The 12,546-nt window shown below is 41.3% G+C and overlaps 1 protein-coding gene across 1 annotated transcript in view; it reads left to right on the plus strand.

The window, feature by feature from the left end:
* Window positions 1-12,546, plus strand: part of LOC310957503 (receptor-type tyrosine-protein phosphatase N2-like) — a gene marked incomplete at its 5' end in the record, with an annotated part of 214,287 nt that overhangs the window by 194,144 nt on the left and 7,597 nt on the right. The window contains 2 exons of the mRNA XM_083928087.1: window positions 4,169-4,222; window positions 8,259-8,323. Of these exons, the coding sequence (XP_083784213.1) occupies window positions 4,169-4,222; window positions 8,259-8,323 (119 nt within the window). The remainder of the gene's footprint in view (window positions 1-4,168; window positions 4,223-8,258; window positions 8,324-12,546) is intronic.

A 12,546-nucleotide genomic window follows, 5' to 3' on the forward strand; every position in this document is an offset into this window, starting at 1 on the left:
ACCCACAATGCAGCCTGTGAACTCACTGCAGCGCCGCAAGTGGGCCGCCTCAGCTTCATTATTCATCAGCATTCAGGGCAGATGTCAACTTTCCCCCCCAATAATGGCTAAACGGAAGGTGGACGATGAGAACAGGGTGTTTCAAGCTCGGTGGGAGGCAGAGCACATGTTCACACAGCTGTGTGTCTTTATCTTGATATTAAGGAGCACCAGTCCGGCCCTCGGCTTGTAACAAATTTGTTTTTTTGGCCCTCTGATGTATTTGACTTTGACATCCCTGGTACAGATGATCTTACAATGCAGATGTTTACAGAATTGTGATGTAGTCAGCAGTGCAGGGGTAAAATGCAACACACTCCTTCTGCGATGACTTCACAATGTCATTATCTGTGAACTCTTCAGAAAAGCATCAATTTGAACACATTCTCTTCCTCTTTTAAACATTATTTCCTCTTTTTTTTTGGACAAGGCACACAGAGATCCATTAAATCATTCTTATCAATTTGGCACACAGTAGCAACCGCACCTTAACATCTCATGTCTGCACGTTGGATTTGATATTTTCCAGTCAAACGGGCTTCTCACCTGTTGACGTATGGAAATAAATCACTCTCTTGGCTCATGGTTCAGTGGAACAGTCCCCATGTTTAGGTCTTTATATGAGAACGACCTGAAAATGTTAGCGTGTGACTACATTCTTGTATCTCTCTCTCTTTGTCTCACCATCCGTCTTCCCTCTTCATCCATTTCATCGGTTTCTCTCTTTTATTTCTCTCCGTCTGACTCTTGTTCTCTCTCGGTCAAGCTTGAATCTCTCTCATGGGGTGTTTCCTTTGAATCGCACACCCCTCTACACACCCCCGCCTGTTGATTATTCTCTGCCGGCTGTTTCCATGGTAACACCACTTCAATTGTCTGCAGCGAGCTCTGATTTCTCATTTTTGGTGGGTTAACGGGTGGGGTTTTTAGGTGGAAAGATTTCCTTTCTTCAGTTTTTGTGATGTGTGTTCATCTCTTGGCCTCAGGAAACCCCATCACAATCTGCTGCCATAACCCATGTATTGTCAATCCAGCACATTGTCTGTCCTAGATATCCCAACATAACAACATAACTGCCAGGGACTTCTAATTTTTTTAATTCTCCTGCATTCAGATCAGTACATTTCGATCTACATATTGGATATTGATTCAGTGCAAAATTCATTCCTCTTCAACCGCTTATCCCGGGGGGGCTGGAGCCGATCCCAGCTGACATCGGGCGTGAGGCGGGGTCCACCCTGGACAGGACGCCAGTCTATCACAGGGCACATAGAGACGAACAGAGACAGACAACCATTCACACCTACGGGTGATTTAGAGTCATCAATGAACCGAACACCTGCACGTCTTTGGACTGTGGGAGGAAACCGGAGAACCCGGAGAAAACCCACGCAGACACGGGGAGAACATGCAAACCTGGAACCTTCTCGCTGTGAGGCGACAGTGCTTACCACTACACCACCATGTAGCCTTCAGTGCAAAAGTAAAGTAAAAATGTCCAAACACGTGCCCTATCTCAATCTCAATGTAAATGCAGTGTGAATTTTCCCTGTAGGAAATTGATTTCTCTGATTGTTCTAACACTGCATGAATGCAGCACAAAAATAATCGGTGTATCCACCCGTTGATTCGGATCCACTCCAAAAATGTTTGGATTCTTCATGTGTCCGTGCTTCACCCGTCCACCGAGTTTCATGAAAATAGAGTTTTTTGCTGACAGACGAACTGAAAAAATAGACAATCCGATCCAAAGACATGAGCTCTTTGGATCGGATTGGACCACTATAAAGTATTTATCCTAACTCAAGGTCCGCGTACTAGCTTTTGTAAGACCTCTCACACACATCACGTTGTCTTCCTCTGTGAATGGAGTTTCCTCAGTTATCACGTTGCCAATAAATAAGCTCTGGGAAAATGTTTTAAAAAGCTGTTTACGACAAAGTTTCAAGCAAACAATGGTCACCGAATTCACTCTAAACGTAGACGACCATGGAAACTTTCCGTTCAAGGAAGGAAAAAGTGAAGCATCCACATCACAGGCCGGAGCTTTCTTCCCTTGACTGAGTGATGCATTATGGATTACACGCACACCACACACACTGTTCCTTTTTATAATATGCTCCGGCTGAATAGTGTTATTTAGAGTTATCACCGTGAAATACAATCGGACGATTTCCAGCTGTGATCAAACTCACAGCTCGCTGCTTCTCGCTCAGATAGAAGCCGGGTGTTTGTGTATATCCACCGGCTGCTGTGCATTTTTCATGAACATGGTGTCAGGCTTTTACCACGGTTTTTAGAGAAGGATAATAACTTTGAGGCAGCTCTCAACATCTTTATGCATGTATGAAAGAAACATGAATGCAAATATATCTTGTTTGATGTATGATATATTTAGGTGTAGAATGGGATGCTTATCTTTTTTTAAAAACATCTAATTCTGGGTGGTTTTCGCACATAGCTTTGATTCATTACAACAGCAACAAGAAGCACAAATCAAGAGAGAAAACCTGTAATGAAACATTATCTTAGTGTAGTGAAGGGCCCTGTTGTTAATGCTAACGGTACCACAGTTTATCATTATTATTATTACTATTATTAGCAAGCTGCTTCTTGCAGATGGTCACTTCAATAAGAAGCTATTAGAGCTCCTATAACGTAGGAAACCGAAGCCTGTCAGTCCATCCATGCTCCTCGGTCTCTTACATAGATCTTCACCATAGCTCCCCGTCTGCCAATCCCACAATGCATTGAGTTGCTCACTCGTGCTTCCATCACAATCCCTTTCTCTATAGTTATAAAAATGTGTGGTGTTTTAATAAACCATTGTACAGATGACTGTAGATATAATAATCTTTCAACTTGTTTATTTGTCAGTAAAACCAAAGAAGAAAGATTTGACCTTAAAACCAAGAACCGCTACTTAACATGAGAAAGTGGGATTTATGGAAAACATGGTCTTGGCTTGGAGAGACATTGACATCAACAATATAACTATTATTCTCAACTCGTGTATTGTTCTTTATATCATCAAGATAACAGTTGTTTTTCCAATTGTATGCTGGCGGCCAGTTATAGAACATGTTGCACCACATAAGGGATGCTGTGTTGACAGTAACAATAACTATAACTTAATTAAGTTTTAAAGTGTACAAACCATCACCATGTTGAATATACTTTACCCACAATGCAACGGTAGCCCACAAACTCACTGCAGCGTCGCCTCAGCATTCAGGGCAGATGTCAACTTTCAGCATCCCCACTCCCCAATAATGGCTAAACGGAGGGTGGACGATGAGCACAGGGTGTTTCAAGCTCGGTGGGAGGCAGAGTCTTTATCTTGATATTAAGGAACATGTTTTCTTTTTTGCTGTTTGCCTGTTGAAAATGTTTTCCTTGAAATAACTAAAGTCATAAGAAAATATTGCTTTATTCATTCAATGTACAGGACGTGTGTTTTCTCTTTGAAGGAAGTTTGTTTTTTGTCTGTTGAAAAATGTTTTCACCTGAAATCACTGACAGAGCCGTACAAAAATATTGGATTATTGATTTAATCATTAAATAAAATACGGTACACTGTGTTAGGTCTTGGTTCAATATGTTATATGCAAACATTTTAATATGTTTTAATAAACATTGAACCAGTCCGGCCCTCGGCTTGTAGCAAATTTGTTTTTTTGGGCCCTCTGATGTATTTGACTTTGACATCCTTGGTCTAGAGTGTTTTTCAGGGCTGAACTCAGGAAATATTAATTATTTAACTAGCAATGAAAAACAGTTTTGCTACAAGACACAAAAATCATACAGGTGTGGTAAGTGGTGTGAACCAAATGGTGAACTGTATGCTTCTGTATTCATGTGTTAACAGGTAAAAAACACGAGCTTAGAGAATATTTTTGTGATGATCTAAAAGTTGTTCAACTATAACAAACGTAATGAGAATTTTGGCCGTCGTAAGGAACATTTCTGTCCTTTTCTTCCCAATAAAAACATAATTAAAGTACTGTGCGTGCTGTTCTTTGTCCTTATTATTCTTTTGAACTCAGACACATGATGTACTGGCTGTGTGTGTTTCTGTACCTGTGATGTTTTTCACTGAGCTTGTTTTTCTGTTCTGTGTTTTTTACAGAAAAGTTAACAAGTGCTACCGGGGACGCTCGTGTCCTATCATAGTCCACTGCAGGCAAGTAGAATACGTGCTCTAATCCTCTTCCTGTATTTCTGCTCTTTCATGTTGAATTTGCCCCAGCTTACATTCAGGGTTATAAAATGTTTGTTTTGACAGAGATGGGATTTTTTTATGGTGTTAATTATATCATAAATGACTTGCTCGGATGATTTGAAGCTGCACTCAGCCGGGTCCCGTGTGGTTATTGTTATCCAGTCGGCACTGCCGTTGCATTTCTCTGGAGCTCTCATGTCACTTGTGAGTGTGCAGAGGACAACAAACATTTCACTTAAGAAAATTTGCCAAAAAAAAGTTGTGATTTAATTTGACAAACTGTGCACGGAGGAGGGTAACTTTTAATTGGACGCTCTTCAAAGTTTGCAGCGTGTTGTTTGGAGCCAGTGGGTGAGAGCGAGAGAAGGGTAAATACAAGTAGGCAGTGGTGCAGCTGCTCTGTGTATGTGTGTGTGTGTGTGTGTGTGTGTGTGTGTGTGTGTGTGTGTGTGTGTGTGTGTGTGTGTGTGTGTGTGTGTGTGTGTGTGTGTGTGTGTGTGTGTGTGTGTGTGTGTGTGTGTGTGTGTGTGTGTGTGTGTGTGTGTGTGTGTGTGCGTGCGTGCGTGCGTGCGTGCGTGCGTGCGTGCGTGCGTGCGTGCGTGCGTTATTGCATCTGCATAACCCCATCACCTCAGGAAATAGCTCCAGACCAGTGAGACATAATTAAATCTGTATTTAACAGAAATACAGTTTTTTGTGGTGGCAGCGTCATGCAATGATCGGATTAGTGAGAAAAACTCAATTCCCAAACAGATAGCCGTTACGTCTTTCTGCTCACTCTTCCACTAAGTGATCTATTATTTAATATGGTGTAATGGCTCTTCCTGGATGATGAAACTCTACACTTCTCAGCTAAATTGCCAGGCGACACCAGCGTGTGAGACCTGTCTTTATGGGGCACCAGCCACAGCAATAAGATCATCCTGAAGTCCCCAAGTTACCTTAAAAGTAAAAGTACATTGGTAAAAATCTAATTGAACAAACCTCCAGTTGTTTAACTGCAGGTATAAAACCTTCACACACACACACACACACACACACACACACACACACACATCACTGTTCCCAATATGTGATGAAGATAATCATCTTGGCACATACAAGCATTAACCATGCTAGATAATTATCCAATGTATAAGATAAACCATTTGGAATTGTGAAGTTGACATTTATTTCGCATGGTCCGTCCTTCTATCTTCTATGTCCCAACAGGCGCACATAAATTACGTCAGAACCGTCGTAGGCCTTGTGCTCGTACACGTGGGTGTGCTCGTACATGTGCAAACACGCTCTACAAAAGCCCACCTCTCTCAGACGGGCCGTGGACGGCCAGCTGGCCGCAGTTATGCGCGGAGTGGTTGCACTCACACTGGTCAAACGCACTAGGCTGTAGCTGAAAAAACGGTTTTGGCCCGGTGCGGAAGGACAGTGTGAGTGCGACCTTAGATCTTTTAAACGCGTGTGTCAGAGCCAACTGTGCACGGCCACTTATCACCCTAAAGCCAACGAGAGGTGAGCCAACAGAAGAGTCACCGTGCACAAAGCTATAATCACACAACATTCAGAGAGCTTCTCTTCTGTAACTTCTTTTGTTTTCTCTCTCTGGCTTTCGCTCTATTTTTTTTACCATGTATAGATATACAATATTTTTTCTCTTGTTCTATCCTCCTCTCATTCTCTTATATTTTTATTTTCTTTCCCTCTCTCTGCCTCTCATCCTAAAGAGAATGAGAGAAGGCAGCAGACATCTTGACGTGTTTGCTCACATCCCTCAGGCTTCTGCTGACACACGCACACGCACACCACATATCTTTGATCGCCCTGTAATAATGCTGGCAAGGTGCAGCGATACGACGGATGATCTAATCACCTGTACGAGACACGCGCAAGCACGCACAGACACACACACACACACACACACACACAGAAGGAAACACACAAACTGAGATCAGAGTAATAGTATTTGTGTAGAACAGACACACACTCTGATACTGCCATGGTGCTGCTCAATTAATTTGAGTCTGTGTGTGTGTGTGTGTGTGTGTGTGCACGTGTGTGTGTGTGGGTGTGTGTGTGTGTGTGTGTGTGTGTGTGTGTGTGTGTGTGTGTGTGTGTATGTGCCTGCCTGCCTGCTTGCATGCGTGCGTGCGTGTGTGTAGGCTTGCAGAAAATAACCAAGGCCTAGTGAAAATGAAATCGCTGTCACACACACACTTTCTCTAACACACAAACACGCACACACACTCTTGAGTTTGCTGGATTACACAGCAGCCATGAAATAGACTGGTAGAGGTACAGACATCAATTTTCAACACTTGAAATAAATCTGGGATACAAAATATTCCCTCCACATACATTACAGAGTCTAATTCTGTTTTTATGCACTGCCATCAGTCTCTTCTCGCGTTTTGACATTTCCTTTTTTACAAGAACATACATTTATGCGTGTGTCAAACTATAAAACATGTTGCTCTTGTTGTTAAACCGGTTTATATTTTGATGTTAATTCCTGAGCAATAAATAACCAGCTTCAGCTGTTCTGTTCCATAATCGTACGCCTTTGAAGTCGTTTATCCCCTTGAAATAGCATTAGTGACTCGTAAACCTCGACATATGTAATGTCTCTGACTGCTGCTCACCTGCTCAACACTGGAGTCAGGTTAAGTCCGACTGCACTCCAGAAAAAAATAAAACAACAAGCTGAAATTAGAAAATAGGTTGTGGTTTGGCTACATGACTTCCGTCCCCCGGAGAAAGTCCTCCATATGTGGATTTTAGCATTCTTACGTCACCTGATTTCCTTCTTTGCGCTGGACATAATTTCTACATTCATAAATAAGTGACTAACACACCAATTACAGTGCATTACTTTACTGCAGCAGTGGGACGTGCTGACTTCCAAACGCCTGTTAACACTTCGGATTTAATCATTTTACGGGTTTACAATCCTATTTGAATTTGCATCAGCAGCAACGGAGAGAACATTTAATCGTCCTCGTCTGAGTAAAAATACAGAGCTGCCAGACTGAACTTGTAAAAGTCAATAGGATGGAAGATAATGGCCGGTAAACAAAGAGCTGTTACTGTCAGTTTGGTTTGCCGATGGTGAAAAAACACAAAAAAAGCAGCTGAGCGGGTTCAGCGTCTTCCATGTGAAGCTGGAAAGACTTTGGTGATCATGCGGTGTTCTAACCCCTGAGAGCAGGAGCTGTTACCAGAAGGAAACACAACAATCTCAATAGTTGTTGCATGTGCTTATATGATTAAATACATAAAGGATTTAATACAGTTGTTCTAAGGAAACGAGGAAAACAACGGCTGCTTCATTAGTAACAGCAACTAAATGAAAACATCTCGCGGTGGCCTCTAACTCAATGGGTAGAGTGTGTGCCCCACATAGACTCAGAGCTTGGCAGCGGCCTGGGTTTGAATCCGACCTGCAGCCCTTTGCTGTGTCTTCCCCTCTTTCTCTTTCTTTCCCCCTAATTAAAAAGGAATTAAAAACCCTAAAAACTGGTCCCTAAAAAGAAGAATTTAAACGCGTCAGAATTGACCTATCCGGTTTGCTTTTACAGAAATCCACATTAATTTCTGCTGCATAATAAATAAACTATCCAGGCAACATGGAAATTTGACTTAGCATTTTTATATGCAATGTACAAAGACAAGACAGGACATACTTTAGTGAAAAGCAGCAACAGTAGATTAAGTTTGCGAGAGGTTTTCCTGTCATGTAGACGTGTTGGTTATTGTAATCTTTTATGTCATAATCATTTTTAAGAGCTTTTCTTTATTATTATGAAAAAAAGGATGTGAGCAATATAGAAAAGTTGCTCTGTGTGTAATTAGAATAAAACACTTGAACTTAGGTGAAATTGACTGTTTCATTGAAATAATACTTCTCTGTCTATCCTCTCTCTCTCTCTCTCTCTCCCTCTCCCTCTCTCTCTCTTCTCCCCCCTATGCTGTGTCCTGGTCTCTCGCCCGCCCCGTGCAGTGACGGTGCAGGAAGAAGTGGGACCTACGTCCTGATCGATATGGTCCTCAACAAGATGGCTAAAGGTGGGTGTTGCCCTCTCCTTAAACTGCACAGAGGAAAAAAGTGCTGCTGTCAAAATATTACCACTATTATCAAAGTTACATGATTGCATTAGAACAAATGATATTAACAAGATATTTACAGTGAAAAAGGTAAAACACAACAACTCAATCACTGTTGCCCCTGAGCCAGTGAAGACTAACACCGATTATGAGTGTTTGCTTAATTATGACACTTTTATTTCCTTTGCTTTGTTGTTGATGCTGCTTTGGCCCCATGCTGCTCCCCTACCATGCCAAGAAATAAGATAATGGTAAAGGGAGGAAATGAAAAGAGGTGGAAAAGAGAAGGTTTTGTCAAGTACAGTAGTTGTTCCCCCGTCAAACACAGCTGACCTTCATTTCAAGTTCTGTCAGAACTCACAGCCGGTGCATTTGAAGCACATTGTGAGTGCATAATTACTATAATTAGAGCATGATATAATAAACACAGTGAAGTGATTATGTAGGGACTGAATATTTTATAGGGCAATAGCAGGACATGACATTAAATTAAGTGTCAGATTGCTTATTTTGGAGGGGAACAAGTGACTTTTACTTGTCCACTTTAGGTGATTATGTCAGTTTTTAAGCGTGTGCGTGTGCTCACATTAACAGACAGGCCTTCCTTACTGCTACTGCGTGTATTCAAATCATTCTCACTTCTCACTGCTTCACCCACCACACTGAGGGCTGTGTCTTCAAATGACTAGTCCCTCCTTGAGTGTGCAGATCCATGCTCAACCCTTCGTTTTCGGTGATTAGTCTCTATTTAGTTGTCTGAAAATGATCTAATGGGTGATTTTTAAGTAAAGATGAATTGCTTTTGCGACAAGTAGTGAAGTTATTTTCCCTAACACAGTAGTTGGTGCACTGTGGGTACGGACTAAAGGAATATTCAGATCATTATTTAGTGTTTATTAATATGTATTTATTAAAAAGTGTTGATTTCTGATGAGAATTTTTAGGGTTGGTTATACAGATTTCACACGTGCATATGTGTGTCTGCATAACTTGCATGTGTGCGTGCGTGTGTGCGTTTGTGCGTGCACGTGTGCGTGTGTGTTTCCCATGGTGGTGCTGCTGTAGCAGAACGAGCTCCTGGGTCTTTAATTCCAGATCAAAGGGACAGTTGGGCATCAGGGCCCTTTCCCCAGGCTGTCACACTGTGATTAGGGGCCCCAGGGCCCCTCCTCAGCACCCAGGGGCTGGGGAGAGAAGGGTGGGGCTGCGTGGGAGTTGGTGGATGTGAGGAGGGGGACGGCGGTGTCCTATGTACCCGAATTTACTCTAAAAAACAATTTCTCAACACCGATTCATGCCATCCAGCCCAGTTCCAAAACTAAACATCTGTCTGGGATGACATAGTAAATTAAAGCTGCCAACTTTATTGTGTCTCGTTTAATTTTACTGAAGCAATCCAATCATAATACTAATCATTTCTCCACTCTGTGTGAAGACTGTCTGAAGAGTTTTATGGTTAGCTTCACATTTAATAAAGATATTTCTTAACCCTGCTTTGTGAATAAACTGATTAAAAAAGAACCACACAGTTTTAAAGCTCAGTCAATCAGATTATCAACAAGAGGTGGCATTTGTTTGAGCTGCAGACCCCGATCAGCAAGTGTCTGAAGTTCATTGTGAGGATCAAAGTGGGTTTAATCACCTATAACTAAACGGGAAACCTCTGTTAGGAAATGAAGCGTTGACAAAAAACTGTAATGGAAAAAAACAGAGCTGTGTTTTACTTCTGACAGCCCTCTGTATTTGACTTTATTCAAATGCCTTTGAAGAGGTTTCATAAACCAAAAGTGTCGTAGAATCTGCTAAAGCTCATGCAGGCACATGTAATCCTTCAAAATCCCGTAAAGTGGAGTTTGAAGAGTCTCCCTCGACAGCCACGACACGCAGCTTTATGTTTGGGAGTTTTTTGCTTTGTTAGTTTTTCGTGTGCATTATTTATTATTTGATTTCACTCCTTTGGTTGCTGCTAAGTAAAATGATGATGATGATGATGATCAAGTCATTTGACTGCACTTTGTACATATTTTAGCTAAACACACTTTACTTGTCAGGTTTCAGCCACTATTTAATTCTACTCCTCTGCAGGGAAGTGCCGTAGTGTTTTACTTCACTTATGCGACGACTCCTTTTTGTACTTCGTCGATAAATATTTAACAAACTTACTCATGATACCGTCGCACCAGGAGGAGACCCTAAACACAGGGAAAATATGCGCTGCATGTAAGACAGGTTTTCTGTTAGAACTGAAGACATTATCAGGGTTATTTTCTCATACTTGGCAAAGGGTAAGACGGGGGAAAATGACCCCTCACCTTCCCTTAATTCCCTTCCTGCCCAATAGATAGCCCCAAATCTGCTCTAACAGCGCCAATGGGATGTAAACTCCAGCCCCCGAAAATCCTGTGCTGTGGGATACACCCAACGTATTCTCATCAAGAGGCTCCTAGGATATCGTACTAAAGGTTCTGCATAAAAATGTGTATGGTATTTTATGAAACGGTGGACGGAAGTCGACCTGGAGAAGGCGACGGACTGGAAGGCGACCGTGCCTGTTGCTTTTGGTGCGGGTTAGGTTTAGGCAACAAAACAACTTGGTTAAAATTAGAGAAAAATTCAGTTTGTCAGTCAGTACGGAACGGCTACAGGAAACAAACCCCGCTTGCCCGGATCAAAGTCCTGTATTTTGGTTTCACTGTCTTATACTACACCCCCTGCTTTTAATACATGAAACACCCACAAAATAAATATGTGGAAAATGCACAAATTACTGCGCATTATTTTTCGTTGTTATATGTAGAGTGAATGAATAGAATAGAATAGACTTTATTGTCATTGCATTTCATACAACGAAATTGGAGTGCTACTCCCCCTTGGTACATTTTTAGAAAAATAGTATATAATAAAACAATAAGCAAAGTAAAATATAAGCAATAAACACACAATATAGTATAAACAATATAATGATGAATGAGCCCGAAGTCTACACATAACATTATTTCACTTTGCGGTCTGTTTTTAACACAGTTAAAATGGGGACAGCTCCAGCTGGGGACAGACACCAAAAACTGGGCAAGTCTGGTCACCCTAGTCATAAAGTATATATGCGCATATGCACATATAGTAGTATAGTATTGTAGTTCACCAGCTAGCTAGCATTATTAGCTAGCTAGACAATGATCATTGGCATTGCTAGCTATCCAGGAGAAGCCAACATTTTTAGTAAGTATTCTGGGGGAAGACATCCTATAATAGAAACTATTGGCCTGAAGGAAGTCCTTAAACTTCTAGATAATCCATTAATGAGTTAGGGTTTACATTTTAGTTTGTTTTAGATACACAGTTAGCTGTGAGTGCTCAGGGCAAAAAACTCCCAAGACTTTCATTTTGTGCCATTTCAACAAAATTGGCTTCTCTACTCATGTATTTCTCCCAACAGTGTGTTGGTGAATGCATCATCATTCAGAACATGCAATCAATCAATCAATGACCTTTATTTTTAGCTCAAGAGACACTGACGTTTCCCTCATTTACAGTGGCGACGAGCACACAGTAATAACAAGGGTGACGTAATAAAACAGTTTAAAAACAAATATAAAATACTTAAATAAAATAAAATAAAATAAAAAAATACTAAAAGAGTGAAAGTGGGATGTGTAAAAATCTGAAATCATCGATTTAAATAAACCAAAAGTAGGAAGAGCAGTCATTTTTAAATTGTTCTTCAGAACATTCAAAGAGGTAGGGGCACGATATGAAAAGGCAGTCATTCCCAGGCCGGAGTGAGCTCAGGGAACCTCAAGGAGGAGCAGCTCACTGGACCGGGTACAATAGGCCCCTGTGTTCCAGTCAAGCATAGCTGATATGTCGAGTGGGTGTTTCCCAATAAGAGCTTTAAAAATATATAAAAAACGTGTTTCTCACCTCTCATGAAAAGAGAAAGCCAACCAACCTTTTCATACAGGCTGCAGTGATGCGTTTCAAAGCAGTCACCTGTAATGACTCGCTGAGCTGAAGGATAAACTGAGTCCAGGGGTTTTAGGGTGGAAACGACATCCCCCTAGTCCAGCACTGATAAAAACACTGCTTCAATAACCCTCTTTTTCTACATACCATTGGGAAGCTGCTTCTATTTCTGTATAAAATACAATAATGAGATTTAAAAGAGAGTTTTTCATCAAGCCAAA

The sequence above is a fragment of the Echiichthys vipera genome, assembly GCF_963691815.1.
Source record: "Echiichthys vipera genome assembly, chromosome: 15".
NCBI classification, from domain to species: Eukaryota; Metazoa; Chordata; class Actinopteri; order Perciformes; family Trachinidae; genus Echiichthys; species Echiichthys vipera.